Consider the following 25,629-nt stretch of genomic DNA (forward strand, 5'->3'; position numbering starts at 1 on the left):
AAAAAAACACCAGTAAGCATCATGTAATGTGTGTTTTTCAATCTGGTGGAAGCATTTTTCAGTCAGAGCTGAAACAACAAAGATATGATGGGTTTCAGTTTGAATTGCCATGCCCGCTCCAATTAAGTCTGGCCCTATGAATGCTATCACTGACATCTTAACCATTCTGTCTTTTACATTTTCCTTCATGTAAACAAGGAAACTATAAAAGTTTATAGTTTCTTTGTGTGTAAATAGAAAGTCATTATACAGCTTACAGGTATGTTCATACAGTTTACAGGTTAATAGCTGTATTTTAACTTTCAAAAATTCAAGTTTTAAAAAGAGAAACAATTATTAAACTTTACTAACACTCCTTTAATGTAAATGTATGTATGTGCATACATGGAGAATTACCTATGTGTGTCAGAATAAGTTATACAGTTTACAATGAATGGGAAATATCTGATTTAGCTAACATTTTTGAAATTTGAAGTAGCTACACTGTGTTATTTTGGTGAATATAATTTGTAAAATGTATATGTTGTATAATATTGTGTGTCGTTATTATCAAACCAAGCTTTATTCAAAGTCATTCCCGTCATGTTAACCACATTCCATTATCTATTTTACTCCTCAGTCTAAGCTAGCATATGTTAGCAAGCTAAGGTTAGCATTAGCACTGGTGCAGTTAGCTACACAACACTTGGCAGTTGGGTGTAAATATTACTAACAACTCATTTCTGTGTAGGAGCTAGTTTGTGTGGTGTGTTAGGAGTGATAGTGGGCAGTTTTTGTTTCATTTTGACAGAGCCAGGCTAGCTGTTTCACCATTTCCAGTCTTTGAGCTAAGCTAAGCTAACCAGGTATTTAACAGACATCTATAAGAGTAGTATCAATCTTCTCATCTAGCTCTTGCCGAGAAAGCGAGTAAGTGTATTTCCCAGCACTTTATTGACTGTGTTATGATTCTGTTACAGGAGGAAGGAGACACTGTGGATGTCACCGCAGTGGTCAGCTCCTGTAATTTATCAGAGGCCCGCTTCCTTCTGGATCATTTCATGACTATGGCCATCAATAAGGTACCTACTGCCCCTGCTGACTTAATGTGATTTCAGCCTTAATGCTATCACTGTGTTTTTGTTTGCATTCACGAGCTGGCAAAAGATAAGCCAGGTCTCTGTATATCTCTGAAAGCAACTTGATAATCGAGGGATGCTCGACTTGTTTTGCCCGGGGGCCACTTTTGCAAAATGGATAAACAAACATTAATAATATCATGACTAAACATTAAAGATAAAGCCAAATTCATCAGTCCATTTTAATCAAATTGTCTGTTTTGAAACCCTTCGACATTTGCTGTCCTCATCTTCTTTGCCAAGAAGTAAACCCTGACAAGCTGTTTTTTTGCGGCAACTTGGAGACAATTTGTGCGTTCATCTCGATCTTGCTTTCATAGCCATGGCTGCTTTATAAGATTGAATTCAATGAGACTTTAAATGGAACAACTTGATTAAATTAAGTTTCTATTAGATTAGACAAGATTAGATTTGATGCAGCCTAATTGGTCCAGTGAGGAAATGCAGCCGCAAAGAGATAGGCGGATGGAACAAATGAAGCGGTGGAAGTAATTATAAATCGGCCACTTAAGGTAAGGATACAGAGGCTTCATTGGGTTTGTTGGTTTGAGATATACGAACAGGTACAAAGAATTTACTGCTGCGTGTCCAGTGATAACCCATCTGCTGTGTCATCATGTATCAGGGTCTGCAGGCGGCTCAGAAGGACTCTCAGCTGAAGGTGATGGAGGGCAGGTTGAAGCAGACTGAGATCAACAGCGCCACCCAGAACCAGCTGCTGTTCCACATGCTGAAGGAGAAAGCGGAGATCAACCCAGAGCTGGACGCTCTGCTGGGCAGCGCTTTGCAAGGTGGGAAACAAACAAATCACTTCCTGTGTGAGAATGTGAATCACAATCACCTTTTTCTTTCACCATACGGCTACATTTTATTTTGTGGGCCTCAGATTGTAAAGATTGATGCTCAAAATAAAATAAAAAATCAGGCCTGTGAAATAAAGAGTAGCCCCATTTCTCATCTTTGGGTTTGATTTTGATTTGATTACTGTTTGTTTTCTCTGTTGTGTTGATGTGAACTCAGAGTTAGGTTACCTGTCACCAGGTGAGTATGGATTGTGTAGCAATGTGGCTGTGTTGGAGAGAGCGTTGCACGTGCACACTACAAGATTTCCCGAACAAACATTAATATTCAGGCAAATATGGAGTTAAACTAAAAGATTTTATAAAAAAAAAAAATTGCTTATAAAAAATTTAAGTTGTTATAATATGGTTGTATAGTAGTTGGTATACCCATTTTGTGATATATAAATGTGCATATGTGAAACCAGATTAAGAAATTTTGTAGTGTGCATCAATCCTTAGTCCTCCATTTAAAAACTAACCCAGTTGAAATAACTTTGCCATGACGTGCATGATGTCTTGTGTTACGTTTCCCCTGTTACCACCACCTGCTAGCAAGTCCCCACTGACTCAGGTCACTAAAACTCAACAGCAGAAAAAAAAAATCCACGCTGCAGCAGGACTCAAAGCTAAAGTGTACACGGCAGTTTACGTGTCTGCATTTCTGTGTTTGTATCTCTCTCGTGCTTCCTCCATTCTGCCTTCACACCAGATAAATACTCAAACACCATAGCTTCCAGTTGCATCACACTAATGACACCTAGTTGCTCCCCTTTATGTTAAACTAAACCCAGCGACCCCTGACCTTGTTATGAGCTGCTGAGGCTATAATCACTGCAGAGTGGATGTTAGGTTTTGCAAGATTTCTTGAAAATACAGTTTCGTAGCAGATGAGTCATTAAAGGTTAAGCTCATTATTTTTTTAACCTGGACACTATTTGTCGAAGTGACTCATGTGAAACAACAGTCCGGTATTAGACAATAAGAGTTTATGCCAGGTCATTTATGTGTGAGAGTAGTGGCCAGACTGCAGTGTAAATGCTTGGAGCGTGTGTGCACCGTCAATTTATGTCCACTAAAATTGCTTGTTCTTGCCACTGCCAGGCTCAGATTGTTATTTAAGTGCTGAAGCTGTAACTGGGTTTTTATTTTAGAAATAGAAACTGCTTCTCTTTGTTGGCCAGAAAGAGACTGGTCTCTATATATGAATGCACCCACCCCGTGTTAGCATGGACTCTGTGTACCATGGTGCACTGAGATTTGTTACCAACTGTAGGCCACTTACGTACAGAGTTTGGCAAGCGAGCATTTATGTATGCAACTCCTTATTTGTGGAATCTTCTGCAGAAAGACTTAAAGTTGCAGTCATTGGTTCCTCTCAGCCATTCCAAAGTACTGTTAAAGTATTTTATACACAATCATCTATGTATATGCCAATGTCATGGTGTATCTTAGCTGGTCTGTGGGACATTATTAGTTTATATTAGTATACTTTTTTGTCTTTTCTTTGTAGTAATCTTATTTAATTTAACTTTATAACTTTGTGTTTTATATTGCTTGTTTTTAGAGTTTTACATTTTTACTCAGTATTTTTGTTCTGTGTTGTCTGTAACTAATTTTGCTGCCTGTCTCGACCAGGACACTCTTGAAAATACTTTTTTTTTTTTTTTAATCTCAAGGTTTTTCTGGTTAAATAAAGAAACAAAAACTAAATAAAAGAGACAGACCTTTTTGTGACAGAGTAAGATCCTTTTTGTGTAACCAGAAACAGCCCCAAAACCTCCATCACCAAAACTCCATTTACATAAACAGTAATTTAAGCGTGTATTGAGTCAGCATGTTTAAACATCTAACTTGCTGAATTAAGAGTGTATTTCAACCAAACCAGAGTTGGTGATTGGTGGAACAGTGAAAAGGTGAACCAAGATGACTTTTCTGAGTTTTATGGTGTTTCTGTCCGCTTTTAATGAGGTGTGTTTTGAGATGATAAAATTACTGTTTTTTTTAAATGGAGTCTGGTGGGTTTTCCGAGGCTGTTTGTGGTTAAACTGAAAGGATCTCACTCTTTCACAAAAAGCTCTATCTTTGTAGGGATTATTTCCATAATGTTGGTAGACACCTAAAACAATAAGCTGAACCTGTCAATGGCACTTTTAGTGGATGTAAATTGTCAGTGTGAACATGCATCTCAAAAATTTTAGTTCCCGTTAGTCACTTTGACGCAAAAGAATGGGAAAATAGGGTCCAGATTTAAATAACCTGAAGATACCCTTTAAGGGAAACACATATGCTTCATGAATTAAATCTGTATTTTTTTAATATAGTGTATATTTTTTACTATGTGTGTAATGTGTGTGTTTTATGTTACAGAGAATGGAGACGACAGCAGTAGTGATGAGTCCACCCCCAGTCCAGCCACAGAGGGCAGGTAAATGAGAAGTGTAGAAATGAGAGCAGTCTTTTGATACTACACATTTACAGCACACACGTGTTCTCAATGCTGGGTAATTAGACGTGGGCTCAGTCTTGTGGTCCAATCAGGCTGCATCTGTGAGAACACCTGTGTGGGTGGACCTTTAAAGAGTTCACTTTAGCTTTGTTAGAAGGTTTAGAGGATAGCTAAACGCAATAGCTTCAAAGCATAGTATACAGATACAGTATGTTACACAAAACCATCCATCTATGCTCTAAACTGCTTGTCCTGTTCAGTACTTTTACTTGCAATCACACATCACTGATAAAACTGATATAAGTACAGGTGAGAAAAGAAAACAAATAGGTGTTATAATTAAATAGTCTGTATGATAAATGTCACTCCCTGTTGAAAGTTAGAAGCAGCACATGTTTAATACAGCTGATGATTCATAAAATATATTTATTTTCCATTACATTTCACACCTTTTTTTTTAGTTTTTAGAGCCATGTAAATGAATTGTTTTCTCAGTCAGTCGGTCCACCACTACAGTCCAGACTGAAATATCTCAAGTAATTTTGCACAGACATTAGAATTGAAATAACTTTGGAAATCCGTTCATGCAGCACTGCCATCGGGTCAACATTTCAGTTTGTCCAGTAGTTTTTGATTCATAAGAAGAAGAATATATACTTCATTAATCCCCAAGGGGAAATTCATTTTTTTTCACTCTGTTGTCATATACACACAGGCCAATACACACACATGCACAAACATGACCTGCATTAAATGGGGAGATGTCAGAGTGAGGGGGCTGCCTTGGACAGGGGCCCTGAGCATTTGGGGGCTGAGTGCCTTTCCTTTAACTGGTGACCGTCCGGTTCTTAAGCCAAATCTCTATGGACTGAACCAGTACCGCCCCCAAACTTACGGTTTATGACTGAATAGTTGCAACAGCCTCACGCGCACTTTGTGTTTAGTGCTAATAAGCAAAATTTAGTAAAACTAATCCCAGCCAAACTAACCAAACTTATCTCTGCCATACATTCAAAGATTTTGAAAATACTTTAAAAAGTACTTTTAAAAGCCGAAAGTCTGACATCTTTTCACATCTGAAGACAATGTGAGTTTTTAGTCAGAGACTGTAAATGATTGTACAGAGAGCAGGGATCTTGCAGGGTCACCATATGCAGCACTACACAACTGGATTCCTTTTGATACTATTTCCCTTCCTGCTCTTGGTGGAGAATATTAAGCCAAACGCCCTTGAAGAAATATGACTTATTAACAATTCCTTACATGTCCACAAAAACACATTCCAGTTCACATGCCAGTTCAGCAACAATATAATCCATAAAGACACAAAGAGTTTTGTCGCCTCAACTCACAACCAGCCACTGTTGGTTAGCTGTGCTACTTTAGTGGGAGGTAAAAGTAGGAATGAGAGATTAACTGTTTCAAAACTTAAAATTTCTAAATAAAATGACTGCTGGTTGGTGGGTCAGATACATACTGGGTTGAACACTGACTCTTGTTTACTCCACAACTCCACCAGTTTGTTCATGTCATTGAACTTCAGTATTTGCATGAGACCAGACTAAAACTTAAAATAATATCAGACATGACTTCAGACAGCCTGGACTGAGTTTTATGACCATCTTACACCAAACTATTGAGATCATGGGAGCACCTAACAACTCAAGCAAAACCCTCATTACTTTATTCTGACATTGGAAATGTGTCTGTAACAATGAAATCACTTGAAAAGCTGTTTGGTGTAAGGCCAGCAGAAGATGTAAACATTATATCTACATGTGTAAGTGTGTAATGGGTGTAACTGATTGAAAACCCCTCACTGTATTTCAGCACACTGGCATCAGATCTAATGAAGTTATGTGGGGAATCCAGACCTAGGAGCAAGGTACTGTACTGAGCGTGGTCCTCTGATATACTAGTAGTAGTATGAGTCAAACTCAAATTTGAGTCCATTGTCCTATTTGACATCCTATTTTATGCCTTACAACTTTTTTCCATTCACAGTAGTTATTTATAGGACTTGGAACATTTACTATCTGGTCCATTGACTTGTGAGTCGGCAGAATATTGAGCCAAACAATTCTGCTCCCTCAGGCTCGCAGGCGGACCACCACCCAGATGGAGCTGCTGTATGCCGGCAGTGGGGATCCGTTCTGTGAATCCCCCACCGGAGACTTCCCGGCCCCTCTACTGCCCCTCTCAGAGCGCCTGGAAGGGCCGGCGGACATGCAGGGCCACGTGTTTGGTCAAACTCCTGACCGCGAGCAAACTGTTTCCCCATCTGCACTGTCTGCCAGGCCAGCTGGCATGTAAGTGTCGGGTGCAATATTTCTCAGTGGTAGACACATTTCTGAAGATATTTCTTTTTGTCTGAAATGAACATTTATTTTAGTGGGGAGGGGGACCATTATCGCAAGGTCATCATCATCAGGTACTGTAAAATAATGAAGTAAGGAGTGCTAAGATCAGGGACACTGAGTCCACACTCCCACCCTGCTTAAGTGTTATTTATTACTGCACCAAAGCCCAAAACGACTCCTGTCACTTTAACTGTCTGCAGCTCTGGATCCAGGTCACCCACAGGGACTGAGAGGAGGCCACTGGAGCGCTCACCCCTCAACCGAAGAAAGGTGCAAGACAGAGGAGCCACGGCGACACACATCCCAGCAGCAGCCACTCACACACCTCCGCCTAGTGCAGCAGAGGCTAAAACTAAAGGCAGTGACCACAAATCACTGTAAGTGAAAAGTGTCATCAACAACGGTGCTTTAAATTTTTTTCGGTCCCCCAACATCAAAAATACATATTTGTCCTCTTACCTGCAGTGCTATTAATCAGTCTAGATTTTTTTTTTTGTGAGTTGTCGAGTGTTGGAGATATCAGCTGTAGAGATGTCTGCCTCCTCTCTAGTATAATGATATTAGATGACACTCAGCTTGTGGTGCTCAAAGTGCCAAAAAATACATTTGAAAAACTCAACAGCAATGTCTCTTTCCAGAAATCATGACCTGGATACTCGAGATAATCCACAGACCTTAATGTGAGCAGTTTCATATAGGAACTATTTTCTTTCTTTTAAACAACACCTACCAACTGTATCACTGGATACAGTGCAGAAGGAAGAGTGCATCTACTACTACATCAGTTAGCACCACTGAGCTAGCTCACGTTACAGCTCAGCCGAGGAGGACACCATTAATGTTTACATCTTGCACTGTCACAAGCATCAACCTCTTGCCCATGAGTAGATGCACGTTTCCTTCTGCACAGTGATGCGGCTGATAGTGTAGTCTAGATTGATAAATAGCAGCACAGATAAGATGAAAAATGAACTTTTCTTCTTTTTAAGACCCTCATGAAAGACAGTCTAAGAAATGACTTTGAAATGTGCATGCTACATTTTAATTCATGTTACTTTGCTTTCTTATTCAGGTTGGAGGATGCGCCTGTGTTTGAAGGTCATAGGTAGGTTGCGTTGTTTATCTCTTAATTTGTCTCTAAAGTCTTTTTAAATAGGAATCGCCTAGGCCACTTTTTATGTATCCCATCCTCTGTAGTAGAACCAATCTCTAGATGTAACGTTCATCTTGTCATGTGCATTGTAGAGGCGTGATCAACCCCGTGACGGCCCCAAAGAACAGCCGTGGGGCCAAACTCCAGTGTGTCTACGTAGCGGAGGGCCACACTAAACCTGTTCTCTGCGTAGATGCCACAGATGATCTGCTCTTCACAGGATCCAAAGGTCGAAACGAAACTGTTTGCAACTCAGAAAACATACTACTATCTTGTTTTTTGTTGGTTTTTTTTAGTTTGTTCTCTACCATGTTTTGTGTGTTTTCAGACCGTACATGTAAAGTCTGGAACTTGGTGACGGGTCAGGAGATCATGTCTCTGGCAGATCATCCCAGCAGCGTCGTCTCAGTCAGGTACAAGTTAAATAGCAGTAAAAGTTGTATTTAATAGCAGTACTTTGGAAGCTTCTGATTATTTATTTTGTCTGTTTTTCTTGTTTTTGTTTGTGTTTCAGGTACACGTCGAGTCTTGTCTTCACTGTCTCCACCGCTTACATCAAAGTGTGGGACATACGAGACTCTGCCAAGTGTATCCGCACACTCACGTAAGTTTGTCTGTTTTTCTGACACCTTTACAGCGTGACATTGTCGAAGTGTAATGCCTTTAATAAGCAGGTCGTTGTTTGTGGACATCAGGTCATCAGGCCAGGTGGGTTCAGGGGACATCTGTTCATCTGTCAGGAGTTTATCCATCCCGCCAGGAGAGAGTCAGATCAACCAGATCGCTCTCAATCCTTCTGGCTCCTTCCTTTATGCTGCTGCTGGCAACGCTGTGCGCATGTGGGACCTCCGCAAGTAAGTCGAACTTAGAGTTTTAGTTGTACAAGACATTTAAAAGCAAGCCAGTTGCCAGAGTAAATGTTAGCATTGTACCTCTGTGGAAACCACAGATACGTCACATTTCTCTGTGTTTAATGTGTGGCTAAGTTAAGGCACAAAAACACATGATCATGGTCAGGAAAAGGTTATGTTTTCACTTAAAATACCCAGTTTAGGGGCACAATCCCCACTGGAAACACAGCGGTGTATCAGTAAAAACAAAAGCTTTTCATGGCACTCACCCCAGAGGATTTGCAGCAATACCTCAGTAAAAAACAACCCATTCTCATGGCACTATCTCTGGTGGAAAACCAGCAATGTGTCACTAAAAATCGCCCACATTTGGTGGGTAAAAAGCAGCTATGAACACAGCAATGAATCACCTAAACACAACCATATTTGTTTATTTGTTGTGCTGAAACAATGGTCTGCAGCTTGGCAGGCATCTCGCCTGAGTGCCACGCCATCTACCATCCTGTCCACCTTCGGATAATCAAGTCAGCTAGTTTACTACATCACTTTAAAAGTTGTGTTTGTGGTATGCAGAAACTTACAATGCCAACATTTTCTTCTGGCGACTGGGCTGTTCACAGTCAGACAAAAGAGAATTAATCTCTTCTTAATTCTTTTCTTTAGATTTGTGTCCACAGGGAAGCTGACCGGCCATTTGGGACCTGTCATGTGTCTGACTGTTGACAAATTAGGAAATGGACAGGATCTTGTCCTCACTGGCTCCAAAGACCATCATATAAAAGTAAGAGACACACAGACACACTCAAAACGTTAATGTCATCCCCATATTTGTGTGCATGCATGAATTAACTACACAACAATCAGATGCATTGTGGGTATATATGTATTTGTTTTTTCAGATGTTTGAGGTGGCAGAAGGTGCCCAGGGGAGCATCACCTCTGGCCATACATTTGAACCCGCTCATCAGGATGGCGTGGAGTCTCTGACCGTGCACGGAGATGTTCTCTTCAGCGGCTCCAGAGACTACTACATCAAGAAATGGGACTTAGCCAGTAAACAACTGCTACAGGTATGGTGATAAGCTCATTTCAAGGTTCATTCTCAAGGTTTCTACTATTGTTGTACTGTTTAATATAAACATCTTTCATTTTAACACTCACTCTAAGACACATAATATGGAAAATAATAATAGTTCCCCTTTAAAAAAAAACAGTAAAAAAAACACACACAGTATGACCTGAGATACAGAATAAACTCGGTGCTAACTAACTAGCTGTCGTCTCCTCCAGCAATCCGTCAGTGCCCAGGCAGACTGGGTTAGTGCTCTGGGCATGGTGCCAGGCTCCCAAGTGCTGCTCAGCGGATGCAGAGGAGGGCTGCTGCGCCTCTGGCACGCCGACTCTCTGGCGCCCCTCGGCGAGGTCCGGGGACACGACAGTCCGATCAACGGCCTGGCCACCAACAGCAGCCAACTGTTCACTGCCTCAGAGTGAGTCACAAAACATGCTCATATGAATGCTTTTCTCATTACTGTCAAGTGTGCGGTGATAGGAATAGAACATGAGTTTGAGGCCAGTATTGATAATCATGTTGTGTGTGTGTGTGTTTTTTCTCAGTGACCGCACAGTGAAGATTTGGGAAGCCAAAGGATCTCTGGAGGAAGGAGTCCACTGACACCTTACCCGAAATCGAGGATCGTCTTATGGCCTTTACCCAATCAAAACAAATCTTTTGTGAAGCTACTACATCGCCCGTGACTTAATCAAGCGTTGGATGGGCTGAAAAAGAATCTTTAAACAACACTGATCCTTCACTGGCGCTCCCCAGGGATCAGTTTCAGGGAAGTCTAATTAGATGCGACAGCTCTCAATCTTTCAAGATGAGTGTATTTACTGATAATTTAGGTCAAAGCGAGTCACAGCGGAGCCTCTCCAGTCTGCTGTAGAGCTCCAAGGACGACAGAACAGCTGCAGTGGACAGCATCTTCCATGGCTGCGACAGAAAACAACAAAATTAAAATAAATCATGGACTTCTGTGTCTCTCCTGTGCTTTCAACATTCCTCCCCGCTTTTCAGCACTAGACAACATGGATACCTTTTATGCTTTTCATGAATTTTGCTGGAGCTGATGAGAAAAACAGGTTCAGGGGAGATGATTTGCTCAAAGTGGCCCAAGACAAGACATCTCCTGCTCACCAGCAATAACTGTGAGTCTATCCTGTGTGTTCATGACGTGTGATGTGTTGTGTCATTGCTCTCCAGGTCATTTTGGGTGTGTGTGTGTGTGTGTGTGTGTGTGCTCTCTGTAAGCAAGGACCAAATAACTACTGAAACTGCATATGGTCTTATCCTTCAGCTGTTACTGCCAAACCCTCAGTGGAACATAAGAAGCCTCTAAATAAAACATACCGCGCTCCTTTGACAGGGTCCTTACACATTTTCCGCTTTAAAGTTCTGTACTTTTCCCGCTGTTATAGTTAGTGTTCATTAAACCAACCACTGACTGATATTATGTCTCCAAAGAAGTGTGCATATCATGGCTGAACAACAGTATTCCTATATTCTGCCTTACAAAAGCAGCGAGCAGTAATGACAAAAACAGTGAGGCTGGAGACAATTAGCTTGAAGTTAAATGCTACTTAGTCAAGCAGAGGAACAAATAAAAAAGGACAAGCAAACTGAATGTTTCCTTTAACTTTCTCGTCTATTTGCACTAATGAACTTGACTAATTAATCAAGATAGGCTTTGATTTAATACAGTTAAATATATGATTTAGAGCTGCCACCATTAACTGATTAATTGAGAAGATGTCAACTTTTAAACTAATTACCAACGATTTTTTAAAGACAAAAAATCAAAAGTCAAAATTTTCTTATTCTAGCTTCTTAAATGTGAATATTTTCTGGTTTCTCTACTCCTCCAAGACAGTAAACTGAATATCTTTGGATAGTGGACAAACAAGACATTTCAGGACCTTTGCTTTGGGAAACACTGATTTTTCACCATTTTCTGGCATTTTATAGCCCAAACAACTAAACGTTTTATCAAGAAAATAACTGACAGATTAATAAACAATGAAAATAATTGTGAATTGCAGCCCTAATATGAATTAATAATACGATTTCATGTAAATAGAGCGCCCCAGGGAGGACGTTTTACTGTAGGCTAAAGCGAAGGTCAGCATCACACTGGTGTCCTTGTCGAAAAGCCAATGGGATGATGGATTATTGCCGAAAATAGCCTATGATACATATTTTGTTGCGTGAGATTCATGATTATTGAAGCCTAAATGCAATCGTCAGAAGTAAAAAGCTAACGTTAGGCTATAAAGGAACTGCACTACAGTTGCATGACTTAACGTTACAACCATAACAACACTGTAAGGCAGTGTTCTGCACAGCTTGGCATGATGACATCCTGTAGTCTAATTTAGCCACTTGTTAGCAAACACCTTTTTCAAGATACATAAAAGCTTCAAGGTTCACAAGTGAGGTATTTACTGATGTATTTTATGTCATAGAACAAAATATGAAAAATCTCTTAAGCTTGAGTTAACTACAGACCTTATGTCAGCCATCTAAACAAACATGAGGGAACTGGGAGTGCTAAAATGCTAACTCATTCCTGGGTTTTAGGACTCATTCTTGGGGCACTCTATTCCTAGCTTAACTGTTACTTTAAGCTAGGCTAGCTAGTCATCTTTTAGCAGGACTAGCTTAAGTGGTGTTTTTGTCAGATTTAGCTATTGACTTATTTACAAACTCAATTGCTAAATTTTTTAAGATTTCTTTTACTGATTTTAACTATAGGGAACACAGAAAAAATGGGTAAATTTCCTTTTACTAGCTAGCCTTAACTAGCTAATATGGCGTCAGTTTGATTTTTACATGTTTTTTCAAATTTGATATGTGTTTTCTTTTTCAAAATTTAATGGCATAATGATTTTAAAGCTGATAAAACAGATGTTAAAAGGCAAATTCCCAACCCTTCCCAATTTTGACCTGCGTTTTGGCCTTTGTAGGCTAGCACAGTTAGTCCCAGCTTCCTCAGTTACAAACAGATCATTAATTTAGCTTTCTCGCCCATTTGAACTGATGAACTACTCTAATTAATTAATTTATGATTTAATACATTTGAATATAATTTTTAAAGTTAGCTTAATTACATCTTATTATGTGAATTCCTCTATTTTCAATGCCAGAGACAGCGTAAGCTAGCTAGCTAGGCTAGTTAGCTATTAGCAGGACTAGCTTAACTGGTGTTTCAGAGTTAGCCACTGCTGTTAATAGTAACAACTAATGTTAAACTTATGGTAAAAAGTCAATTGCTAAGATTTTAGATATTAAAAACAGGTTTTAACTGCAGAAAACACAGAGGAAAAAGTGGCTAAATTAGCTTTCGCCAGCTAGCCTTTACTAGCTAGTGTTTAGCCAGTTGTTTTTTTACTTTCTTTTTTTTCAGATTTGATATGTTGTTTTTTTGTAAGTTCTGTGGCATACTGATATTTTAACAGGTAAAGCAGATGTCAGAAAGTGAAACTGTATTCTTAACTCAATTTTGACCCATGTAGTGTACTGCATTTGGCTTTATAGGGCAGCACAGTTACCCTACAGTTAAACTTGCTTTTATCTCTAAATCTCAAAACCCCAGAGTAGCTGCTACATCCAGATTGAAATAATACAGGTGCCTCGGTGTTTCCCAACCCACAACAGGTTCAATATTTCAGTCAGTGATATGTTCATAGATAACAGCTGGGTTTCTGGTTCCAGTATTCTCTGGTTGACACACAGAAAGTTTCCTTTAAGTATTCATAGCCTCAGGTGGCGTTTTACTTTCCTCTGCTGAATGGTTTCACTTCCCTGTCAGCACACTCCCCTCTGGCAAGGAAACATTTTCTCAATTTCAGGATTTTGATTCTTCAGATGAAAAGGTTACCCACTGAGTATTTACTTTCTCTAACCTTTAACTCTGCATGCTGAGGCACAGCTCTGGCAGCAAGTGCTTTTAGAAAACCGTTTTTTTTTTAATGTTAGTCTTAAAGCAGTTTGATGAAAAGATACTTTAATGAGAGGCTGTTTCGAGTCTGATGGAATCAAGCACCTTGCAATTCTGAAGTCACAGGATATGACATGTATTTCATGAAAGCGTTTATTCCTGAAAGACGTGTGTGTATGTGTGTGTTTTTCAATCTGACCGAAGCGATGAGTTCTCATTCCTGTACAGTACTGTTCACCCCTGCTGTCTTATTGTCTGTAAACTGCACGTGTGCTGCAGGTAACCATATCAAACATGATTCAATCTTTAAATGTGAGTCTGAACTGCTACTATTTATTTGTTATTTCATTGATTTATTTTTTTGACTTTGCTGTTGTGTCCTCCATATCAATCAGAGATTTGAACTTATGAACTTATGCCTCTGATATCTCAGCGTCATATACGATGGACTGAGCTGAATAAATGGGATGGTTTCCACATAATCAGAGGTGGATTATCAGTGCCTGTAATCAGTCCTAAACAGACAGTAACTGTAGAATCACTACATGATAAATGCTGAGTATCCCTCATGAAATTGTCAGGAGTTTTCTTTAAATTAATGGGAAAACACTTATATTTAAGGACAGTAAGGATATTGGATGTATGTTAGCAATGATAAAGTCAATGGGACTAAAATAATTGCACTGATTTTTTTTGTCTTGTGACATAGGTTAATACCTGGGACGGAAATAGATGAGTTAGAGAAACTGGTTTTCAGTCCCATTGACTTGCACTTAAATTGTGGGAAAAAAAAGATCCCAAAAAAAGCAACAATATGAGCTGTACGTATTCCTAATTCATAATGAATTTGATATCAGAAAGGCTGCTTAAAATCTGAATTGTCCTTCCAATTGTAATCTGTAAATCTGCTCGTGTAAATACGACTGTTGTTTTCTTCCTGCTGATTCTCTCGTGCACAGTTTCAACTGATTGAAATGTCAGGTGCAGTGTGAAAATAAATTTTAAAATATAAAAAAAAAAAAATGGCTCTACCATGGACGTGTCTTTATTTATTGATTTATTTTTCAATTTTAAAACCGTGTATTAATGTGTTATGACCACATGGTGGTAGTGCTGCATAATGACATGGCGTGCTGGATTAGTGATCATATTGGATTTGATATTCTGGCAACTCGTGCAAACTCTGTGTTTCCTTGGCGAAAATTCAAATGAGGCACTGTGATCATACGAGATGGTTAATGAAAACAGCTGCAGGCAATCTGTTTTACATTTTCCTTTTTTTTAATCTGTATTATTTGTGTTTGGAGCTCTGTGTTTACCTTCAAGTGTCCCCCAAATGCTTGTTTTATAAGAGAGGAATAAGGGAGCACTGTCGCTCACATAATCTCTGGGTTCTCTCTGCCCTCACTAAGTCATCATTTATCTGCAGCTTGTTTCATTCCCCCTTTAATTATAACTGCAGGCAGTAATAGTGAGTCCTGTGATTTACTCCAGCGCCGTCGACACAGACAGACAGAGAGAGGTGAAAAGGGGTAAGAAACTCCCCCTGAAGACACACATTAATGTGAACAGTACAGTGATGGAGGGATCAATATTTAATGTTCGGCTGCACAGAGAGCAGCAGAGTGTTAATTGGCCTCGCAGGAGCGGAGCATTGACTCACAGCTGAGTCACACTGCCTTATGTGTCATGTGTCGGGCTTCTACTTTGCTCTGTTGTACTTTATACTTTTTTAATAAGTGCTCTTGGATGACATAACACACCCCCATAATGCATCTCTCAACCTGATTTCTGACAGGGGAACTGATTGGTTCTTATGTTGAGAAGTGTGATTGATTTGCGTTAATGTCACAACACTGCCAACTTGGAAATTAGCTCGCCACCTTGTCATGCAAAATGGTAAATTGACTGCACTTGTATAGCTCCTTTCAAGTCGTCCGATCACTCAAAGTGCTTTTACACTACGTAACATTCACCTTCTCACACACTGGTGGCCGAGGCTACCATACATGGCACCACCTGCTACCCAGTGAACATTCACACACACTCACACACCAATGGAACAGACATCGGGAGCAATTTGGGGTTCAGTATCTTGCCCAAAGATACTTCGACACACGCACTGGAGGAGCCGGGAATCCCACCGCCAGTCATCCAATTAGTGGACGACCCGCCCTACTCTGACACCACCTGAGCCACAGCCACCCCTTGTCCTTAGTGTATACACACACATGATGCACACACAAGCCAGGACATATAATATTGGATCCCATTAGCTGCATATTGTTACAGGTAGCTAACTACCATTGTTGGTTTGTTGTACGATAGCATTTTAGAGCATTGACATTCAACTATAAGGTGGCTGATGGATGTTCAGCAGAGTTTCAACTAGTGTATCACCAAAGTGTAAAAGTCCACATGCGACCATAACCATGATGTTCATCTAACCTTTATCCTGACATGAAAAGTTGTCAGAAAAATAGTTGTAGCTGTAGAATAGTGACATTTTGCTTTCTTGTTGAGAGCAATCTCTCAACTCATTGGCCACCAGTGTGCCGATGAGGTGAGCTTTTGGGGGCAACAACTAATATTTTAGAAGTTCTGATGAAGCCAGCGGATATCCAAGTTCCTTCTCCATGTGCCACTCACTAAGCGCATTCAATCTCAAAATGGTGTGCACCGTTTTGCTACAGTTTACACGTTGAACAACATGTTTCGGTATGAAACAGTGTGCAACAGGCTTTGAGGTATGTTTTCTCTTGTTTTGTGGGTGTGTCAGAGGTGTTACCCAATCAGCAGCAGCATGTCTAGTAGATATTTATTCACTGTAAGTATATTTTTTCTTTACAATTTATACCTTTGGCAATGTAGAAGTTTGTTTCCAATGCCAATAAAGCCCTTTTGGATTGAATCAAATGAAATCCTACCGTATTAAAAGGCAGTGCACCTGCATAACACAACAGGGTGTTAAACACACTACTGTGTCTTTATATTAACATTTTGCTACTTTTTTTTTTTTTGAGCTGAATGAGTATTTGATGCAGTGAGAACATTGCTTAGAACATATAACCCTTTGAAAGGTCTCATTAAGGCTAGCAAACACATGACCCTGGGAACACAGATATGCACCCATCTTGCTCTGTCCAGCTAAAATCCAACAACTGTCACCTTTACAAGTTCCCTAACCAACACGTTGTATCTATGGTTCAGTCTATAAAGGAAGTGTACAACTGAACATTATGATTTTATGGGCGTTTACATGCCAGTAGTATTTGTGTCCAGGTGCAATTACTTTCACTTTAATGTTGCCAGGCATCTAGCAAAAGTATTGGCCCAATCAAAAACATAGTTTGGTCTTTTTAAATATTTCTTTTTTCAAACTTTAAACTGAGGGCTAGGTTAGTTTAGCTGCAAATGCTACTCTCTCCTGTATATTCCGATTGGTTTTTGGCTGATAGGTGGGTATAGGCTACTGTAAACATCCAGACAAAGACCATGTATACTTGCATAGGCTATATTCTCCACTACACCACTTGGTTACTTCTGCTACTTCTAAGTTACTCATTTCCTGTGACTTTACAGGAAGTCAGAAGGCCTATAAGTTTGCCATTATGTCAAAATATCAAGTCATCTGTCATTTGTTTTTACATATGACGGATGATTTAGTCATCTCTTTGCTCATGTTTGCCATAAAGGAAATGACAAGTTCTTGGAAAACACCTGCCTGCCTTTCTTAATTAGCTTTCATACTAGTACACAACGTCTCTGCCCTACCACTTCCTTGGAGATGATTACAGTATACACAAATCAAATGATAATCCTTGCACATTAAGTCAGATGATCAGGTTCCACCAGAAATCAATAACGACTTCTTAGACAGAGCACGTGGGCAGAGAGTTCCACTTTCTCTTTAACTGTAGCATAATCTATGATGAGTTTGGATAATGTATCCTCTTCTAATCTGTTCAGTGAACACATTGATTGGTGCTCTGTGTGGGCTTACACCGGATGCTCTTGTTTCACAGATAAATCCGTCTGAATAATGTGATTTGCACAGCTGCAGGTGCTTCTTATGTACTGAGGGATTCGAATCAATACAGGCTCATTTCTATGTGGAATGGCCTGGGATGAAATTTAGCCCTGTGTGTGTGTGTGTGTGTGTGTGTGTGTGTGTGTGTGTGTGTGTGTGTGTGTGCCAGGCTCCTTTTATTGTACTAAAAAAAATAAAGGCATTTGTCAAATATAATGATATACCCTATGCTTTGGACCATATTTTCTGTTATGTATTCCCATTATTGTTTGGCCATTAGAGACTTTTACGGTGCATTTTATTGTTTTTAACGTTTGATGGAATCATGAAAGAAATACAGGCATCATTAGGAGCAAGAATGTTTTGTTTTCTGACATCCAGCGGTATGAAAAAACACACCTAATTTGCATTTCTTTGACAGCAATATGGAAACAAACTCAAAGACAGAACTGGTGGGAAAAGACTTGGCTGAGAAACAAACAAAGAAAGAGGTTTGGGAGGGTGGGGGGGGGGGAGGCAGGAACAACCAGGAGTGGCAGTTAAAGACGTTTTTCTAAGTGGCAATGAGGCTCAGGAGGACAGGGTCAATATTCACCACCCTGGCTCCTATCTGTGAGCGTCCACAGAATGAATCCTCCGGCTAAAAATACCAGCGCTGCTGCTTTATGACCAGAACTGATGAGCCGTGATAGTGCTTGCTCTCTTAATGCGGCTACAGAAATCAACCTTGTCCCCTCTCGGCAGATCTCAGTTATCAAGCAAAACAGATTGGGATAGAACAACATTTCTTTAATACGCCGGTAAAAGCGCTTTAGCATGAAATTAGAGGGCAGTGCCTTTGAAGAAATTTAATTTACTGACTCAGTTTGAGTTTTTACATCCCGACAAATAGAGCAGCATGAAGAGGTGGAGGTGGAAATGAATACCAAGCGGGAGTGTGATTGTGAACGGGTGTAAAATGACAATGAGGGATATAGCTTGTAGTGACAGCATGAGTAAGAGGGTCAAGTGTGTGCTTTTGTGTACATTTGACAGACAGGAGCTCTTTACATTGAATTATCTGCTGTAGATCTCTCCATCTAAGTGCAGGTCAGTATCAATGGTATGCCAAGTGGTTATTGAATCAGGAGAGCTCTCCAGTTGAACCCTGTGTAGTGGCGATTAAATGAGAACATTAGAGTTCATAAGTTTGAATTCAAAACCAGAGCAGCTGGGAAGTTAGGCATGGCTGAGCTGAGAGGGAAAGACAATATACACCCACCGAATGGAGTGTTTTACCTAGTTTTTGCCTTGATGGGTATGTTGAAAGAGAAGGAGGTTAAAGTAAAGGTAAAGAGGTCCTGGTTAGGGCTAGTACTAAACAATCACAGCACAACAGGGCAGGACTAGGTAATTCGGAGGGGGTATTCTAACATCTATTGAGAAAGACAAAGACATTTTTGCTTTTGTTTTTTGTTATGTCACATTTACTGTATCGGGTCAGCCTTTGCTCAGTTCTTCTAAGCTAGACAGACCAATCTAGAAGATGGGTCCATCCATCCAGGGACAAGAACTGAGCAAAGTACTCCAGATGTCCCTCTCCCCAGCAACGCTTTCCGAATCCCTCTAAATATGTAATCATACCAGGGTGTTCTGGGTCTACCCCAGGGACTCCTACGAGTTGGCTGTGCCGGGAAAAACTCAAATGGGAGGCTCCCAGGAGGCATCCTTATCAGATGCCTGAACCGCCTCAATTGGCCCCTTGCGACACAAAGGAGCAGCAACTCTTCTCTGAGCTCCCTCCAGATGTCTGAGCTCCCCACCCCATATGTAAGGCTGCAAGGCTGAGCCCAGGCACCCTACTGAGGAAATTCATTTAGGATGCTTGTATCTGCTGGCTCATTCTTTCAGTCACTACCCAAAGCTCATGATCATTGATCTGCTCCTTTTTCCCTTACTTGTGAACAAGAGCCCAAGGTAGTTGAACTCCTTTGCTTGGGGCAGTAACTCTTACCCAACCCAGAGGGGGCAATTCACCATTTAGTTTTAGGTCCTGGAAACAAATGTTCTTTTCCTAGGATGGCAAATGCATGATCTGCCCTACTGTCCCCCGGATTGGCTAGTGCTTGTTGCTTTTGTTGATTGGGTTGGTTACGTTCGGCAAGAGGAGAGAGATTGGTTAGGGTTGGGGTGAGAATGTCAGGGTAGGCCAATAAGAGGCAGAGTAAGGCAGAGTAAAGCTGAAAACGCAACGGCGCCTCCACAGTCAAATGCCACCCTTAGTACATGCACATGTGCATGCATTGCGCTGCAGTTCATCAACAGACAACCAGGCAAAATTGACTGTGGGTTGTTGAGCTCATAATATTTCTTGACCTCAACAACAAGTCTCTACTCATCCATTCTTTGTCACACAGGAGACACAGCAACAGAGTTCTCTTTATACATCAGTGGTGAGGAGAGGAGTCGAACTTCCATAGGAGCAGAGAAAAAGAGCTGCCACGGGAGCTTGTATGTACAAGCGCCAATGTGCATCTAGCCGACGCCAGTGTGGGGCGGTGTGTTTTGGTCTTTAGGCATAGAAGGGCAGATCATGTAAAATAATTTTGTACCTACACAACATTTGTAACTAAAATTAGATTTTTTTTTTTTGCCATGCTAGTGGTGCAGATCAAGGGATGGCAATTGTTCCACACTTTGGTCCAGACTGGAATATTTTGACCCTTGCATGCCATTAAATTTTGTAAAGATTCACGCTATTAACAGAACAATACAAAAAACAAACAATGCAAAAAAAAAAAAAAAAAAAAGACAAACCAATCAACCTCATCCATCCATCCATTTTTGTAACCGCTTATCCTCTTGAGGGTTGCGGGGAGGCTGGACCCTATCCCAGCTGACATTGGGCGAGAGGCAGGGTACACCCTGGACAGGTGCCCAGACTATCACAGGGCTGACACATAGAGACAGACAACCATTCATACTCACATTCACACCAACGGACAATTTAGAGTCACCAATTAACCTATCCCCAACCTGCATGTCTTTGAACTGTGGGAGGAAGCTGGAGTACCCAGAGAAAACCCACACCGACATGGGGAGGACATGCAAACTCACAGAAGGGCTCCCTCCTGGGATCAAACCAGGAACCCTCTTGCTGTGAGGCAACAGTGCTTTTTCTCAGCTAAAATGTATGTTTTGAGACACATCATGTAATTATGTGCCTACACTGAATCCTGGATATATTATTTGTTTGTTTATGAAAGTGTTAGATATAGAGAAGTAAATGCTGTATCCGACTATCTCAATTGAGATGAATGACATTCATAAATATTCACATTGTAAATATAAGTCGAGGTCAAACTTATGCATAAAAATTTTCTGGCAATGTCTAGCAATGAGAATATTTTGCTCTTTCTTTATAATCATAATTTCTTTAATATATCAAGTAAAATGTAAATTATAAATGAGAGAGAAAGAAAAACACATTGTTCCAACAACATAAATACATTATGAAGAAACATTACTGGTGAATGTACTGTTTACAGGTGGGTGTTTTTATATAGATGCATAAGAAAAACTGACCATAATAGGAAGTGTGGTTGTGTGTAATAATTATGCAGCAATTTATTGGTAACAATTGGCTTCATGTTTTATGCATGTTCACGGATTCAATGGCTGAATTATGATTAATGGGTTATAAACATTCTTACAGCAAGGACTTGGTTTTATATACTTCTATTTAATGCTGAATAATTTATCATTTAAACATTGCAAAACCATGGTTAATGGCTTAAATTAAAGGAGACGCTTTAATTAATGTGTAAACATTTGTTTCTGTTTAAAAGGGAACCTCATAAAATATGGATTATTAAACTCTTTAAATCTGACATTTCCTGGTTGGTGGTGCTACAGTCATGAGACGATGATGTGATGTTTGCTCACACAATGGAAGCTGTGTGTGTGTGTGTATTTCAGTGCATGTCCATCCACCCCACCCACCCATGTACACACGGGGCGGTGGCATGGTGTTGGCCCAGAGGTGCCCCAGTTGTTTTTGTGCCACACATCCAGCCCAGAGTGTGTCTCTGTGTGTGCTTGTGTGTGTAAGACAGTTATATTTAGAGATGTGGCTAGCCAGTAAACACACTGAGTAATACTGAGGTGCGTCATTATAAGATCCTGTGACTCTATGATCTAAACGAAATGCTTACACACACGCACTTTTGTAGCAATATAAGCAAATCTAGTAACAGTTTGGGATGCTTGTGATGTGGTGGTGTGACATATGTATTTGCACCTGTAATGTAAGATGACAGCTGTACATTCGATGCTACAACTTATTTTTAAAGAGCCAACATTCTAACAAGAAACCTCTCTCCATTTTTATTTTTAAAACATAAAAAATAAAAGTCTGTACTCATTAGAACAGGACACATACAGTGAAATCAGGAGGAGTGTGTTCTGTTTCTGACAAACTCTGTACAAACACACACACCTAGAGCGAACCACACTGTTAAGTCTCTCGTGGAAACACACAGGCTCAAACACACTGTGTCCTCATAATGTGACTCTCCTTATCCTTTTCCATTCATCATGCTGTCATTCTATTCTCCGCCAGCGGAGGGTCTCCCTTCCAGTTAATTAAATCAGATGCTTATCCTCATAGCATGGAGAGCCAAAGAGAAGAGACTTATTAGTGTTTCTATACAAGCACTAATAATAATTATGAATAGTAATAATTTTAAAAAGTGTGCGGCAGAGGGACTGAATGTGCTGCACTAGGTGTACTCTACTGTCCAGACACACAGAAAGACTGGATTACCATCAGCTGGTATGACTACTCTCGTTTTTGGTTATTTGTTGAGGGACCTTGACACCCATTGGTTTGTGCACTCATATTTTGAAACATCATGTTCAGCATTTTGGCCGTCACCATCTAGCTTTTTTGGAGCCAAAGTGACCATATTTGGACCAAAGTGTGGAGCTGTGGAGGAGCAAAGGGTGAATCTGACTTATAGGCTGTAGTGGTGCCTGGCACTTAAACGGCCCCGCCCTTGATTATGCATACTTTTAAAGGTATGCAGTTACTGTTTGTAGACACGCTCGCCAGCGAAGTAAAAGCAACACCCAGATTCATCCTCGTTCACCATTTTTCCTTGCTATATTTGCGTTTCTTTGGCACTGTCTCTTGGATGCCCCAACCTCACCTGAGCGCGATTGAGTGCTTCAAAGTATATCTTTAAGCCTTAATGAAAATTCAACAGATAGGTAAAATTGATTTCCAGTAAAGTTGACATGTACTGTATGGGTGAAATAGCCACGGAACCAAAGCTGTTTTTGTACCAGATTGAAAACACATTTATTTTTGCTCTAAAGTTGGGCATTTTAACATGGGTGGAGCCAGCCTCAAGTGGCCATTCAAGGAACTGCAGTTTTTGGCACTTCCACATTGGCTTCATTTTTTAGCCCAAGTGGTTGCAGCTTGTCTTGGACATGTTGCACTGCAGGTTGTCACCAGATGACCAGACAAAGTTATTACTACTTTTACTTAAAGATCTGTACTTCCTTCACCTCTGCATTAGCCAAAAATCACGTGTGGACAGCCCCTATTTAAACTTTGTTTCTCACCTAAACTGCCGATCGAGGTGTGACGCACCAGGCAATATCTTTTTGGCCATTGTCTTTATCATGACAGGATTGTGGGTGGTGTAGCTCAGGATATTTCTTGATCTCAGCAGCAAGTCTCTTCTCATCTATTCTTTGTCACACATAGGACACAGCAACAACTGAGGAGCTCTCTTTATACATCAATGGTGAGTAGAGGAGTCGAGCTGCCATAGGAGCAGAGAAAAAGAGCTGCTACGGGAGCTTGTATGTACAAGCAGAGAGCGAGTGGGGGAAAAGGGCATTTAATTCTTGGGGCAAGGAGACTGGAAATAGGACAGTGGCATGAAGTTTCGGGAGGTGGTGTGTCCGGGAGTGCCGATGGGCATTGAGCCTGACGTGGTCACACCGGACACGAATAAAACAACTCGCGTGAGTGAATTACATGTAAAGTCATGTAAAGCCGCCATTAGACTTGAACTCCTGCCATGTGGTGTGATGGACGCGACACAAATGATGCAAATTACGTAAATTAAGTGGTGGTGCCAATGAAGATTTTGTGTCATACACTTATTCGATAAAAGTTAAAAAATCTGAATGTCAGTGACCAATTTGCGCCGTGATTGGCAATCAGCATTGAGATCCTCTGTGGATGCATGACGCAGGGGATGTACTGGTGGAAGTTCACTCATAGATTCAGCAATTTCACGTGTGTATGACGGGAGTTATTCATGCATATAAAGCGAGTTAGCACAAAATATTCTAGTGTTTAAACTTGGGCAAGGAAATTTGCATTGTGTTTGGTGTGAACACAACATTAAAGATGCACACCAGTAATTTAGTATTACACTTTGTTGAGTTGAGAGGCTTACAAAAGACAGATCAACACAAAAATTGTCAAAATCGAAGCACCAGAAGTGGAATATACTAACTTTTAGGTTAACCATTTACCATTTGCCCCAGGAATGAGTCCTAAAACCCAGAAAATAGTTAGCATTTTAGCACTCCCTGTTCCCTCATCTTAAAGTCAATGGGTTTTTTGAATAGGTTTTGGGTTAGATGTCTGAAATAAAGTCTGTGGTTTACACAAGCTTCAGAGGGTTTCATGTTTTGTTCTACAACATAAAATACGTAATATGTAAATACCCCACTTGGGAATTTGAAGCTTTCATGTGTCATCACTCCAAATGGGAAATGGGAAAATCCCACTGGCTTTGAGACAAGGACTAGGACAACACTAACTTCTGCATCAGCCTATAAAAACTGCCACACTTTTCCTGCCTGGTAACAACATCTTTCTAACTCTACACCTGCTATTTGTAACACAGCTTTTCTGATATAAATAAGTAATGCTGAAATAGGCCTGATGACATAATCAGGGGGCCCCAACTGTGCATTTAGCCCCGGGCCCCCTAAAAAGCTAATGTGGCCAAGAAAGCAGGAATGAGGGGAGTTTCATGCCAGCAACCCACATTGAACTGAACTGAAATAAACTGGATTGAGCTGATGTGAATGAGTGCATTGAGGGCAGGGGAAATGTGTGCCTGTACACACACACACACACACACACACACACACACACACACACACACACACACACACAAACAGGAAAGACTTTTCATGACAGATTTCTCCTATTTTCTCTATGATTGTATCATTGTCATTACATCCATGCCAGTAAATCTGAAGCACTGCGCTTTAAATGAGCTGAGCAGAAGTCAACTGAACTGAGCTGAAAGAGTGAGAGATAGACAGACAGAAAGAGGGGGAAGGAGATGGCAGAGGGGCATAAAGAAAGAGAGAAACACACACACAGAGGAGGAGTGACATCACATTTCGCAGCCTCTCTCCTCCTCTCCCTGGCACCTTTGCTCCACTTCTCGCCGGGGAGGCGCACAGCACGCAGCTCCTCTGTATCTTGCTACGCCGCTCGCAATATAAAAGGGGGCCGGACCACACGGAAAACGGGGAAAACAGGAAAAGCAAAACATTGTATTTTGACAGGATGACCAACACTTTCCTAAACATGGCGTCGATAGGCGACTTCGACCCGCTCAACGCGTCTATTCCTGCCACCAAAGTTGAAATCACAGTGTCCTGCAGGTAAGGGAATGTGTCTGCTTTAACCTGGTTTCACTCTCACGGAAAAACACCGAGCTGTGGACGCAGCTGAAAGTCACCTGTACTCCAACTCCGTCCAAGTTTGTGCTCAGTGTCAGTTTAGCGTCTTTTTTAACGACAAGAAT

At 40.6% G+C, this 25,629-nt stretch overlaps 2 protein-coding genes across 5 annotated transcripts in view; both read left to right on the top strand.

Annotated features, from left to right (window-relative positions):
• LOC125882833 (kinesin-like protein KIF21A) overlaps positions 1-14,788 on the top strand; it is a 53,894-nt gene extending 39,106 nt beyond the window's left edge. For both annotated transcript variants that reach the window (XM_049566727.1, XM_049566729.1), the window contains 15 exons: positions 960-1,061; positions 1,744-1,909; positions 4,328-4,385; positions 6,237-6,291; positions 6,501-6,715; positions 6,967-7,143; positions 7,839-7,871; positions 8,012-8,148; positions 8,248-8,332; positions 8,434-8,523; positions 8,615-8,773; positions 9,434-9,551; positions 9,670-9,840; positions 10,061-10,260; positions 10,388-14,788. In XM_049566727.1, the coding sequence (XP_049422684.1) occupies positions 960-1,061; positions 1,744-1,909; positions 4,328-4,385; positions 6,237-6,291; positions 6,501-6,715; positions 6,967-7,143; positions 7,839-7,871; positions 8,012-8,148; positions 8,248-8,332; positions 8,434-8,523; positions 8,615-8,773; positions 9,434-9,551; positions 9,670-9,840; positions 10,061-10,260; positions 10,388-10,445 (1,824 nt within the window). In that variant the 3' untranslated portion in view covers positions 10,446-14,788. The remainder of the gene's footprint in view (positions 1-959; positions 1,062-1,743; positions 1,910-4,327; positions 4,386-6,236; positions 6,292-6,500; positions 6,716-6,966; positions 7,144-7,838; positions 7,872-8,011; positions 8,149-8,247; positions 8,333-8,433; positions 8,524-8,614; positions 8,774-9,433; positions 9,552-9,669; positions 9,841-10,060; positions 10,261-10,387) is intronic.
• Positions 14,789-25,271: 10,483 nt separating this feature from the next.
• The window catches only part of LOC125882634 (copine-8), a 123,536-nt gene continuing 123,178 nt past the window's right edge, over positions 25,272-25,629 (top strand). For all 3 annotated transcript variants that reach the window (XM_049566438.1, XM_049566439.1, XM_049566440.1), the window contains exon 1: positions 25,272-25,486. In XM_049566438.1, the coding sequence (XP_049422395.1) occupies positions 25,389-25,486 (98 nt within the window). In that variant the 5' untranslated portion in view covers positions 25,272-25,388. The remainder of the gene's footprint in view (positions 25,487-25,629) is intronic.

This window comes from Epinephelus fuscoguttatus, linkage group LG22 (genome assembly GCF_011397635.1).
Source record: "Epinephelus fuscoguttatus linkage group LG22, E.fuscoguttatus.final_Chr_v1".
Lineage (NCBI taxonomy): Eukaryota > Metazoa > Chordata > Actinopteri > Perciformes > Serranidae > Epinephelus > Epinephelus fuscoguttatus.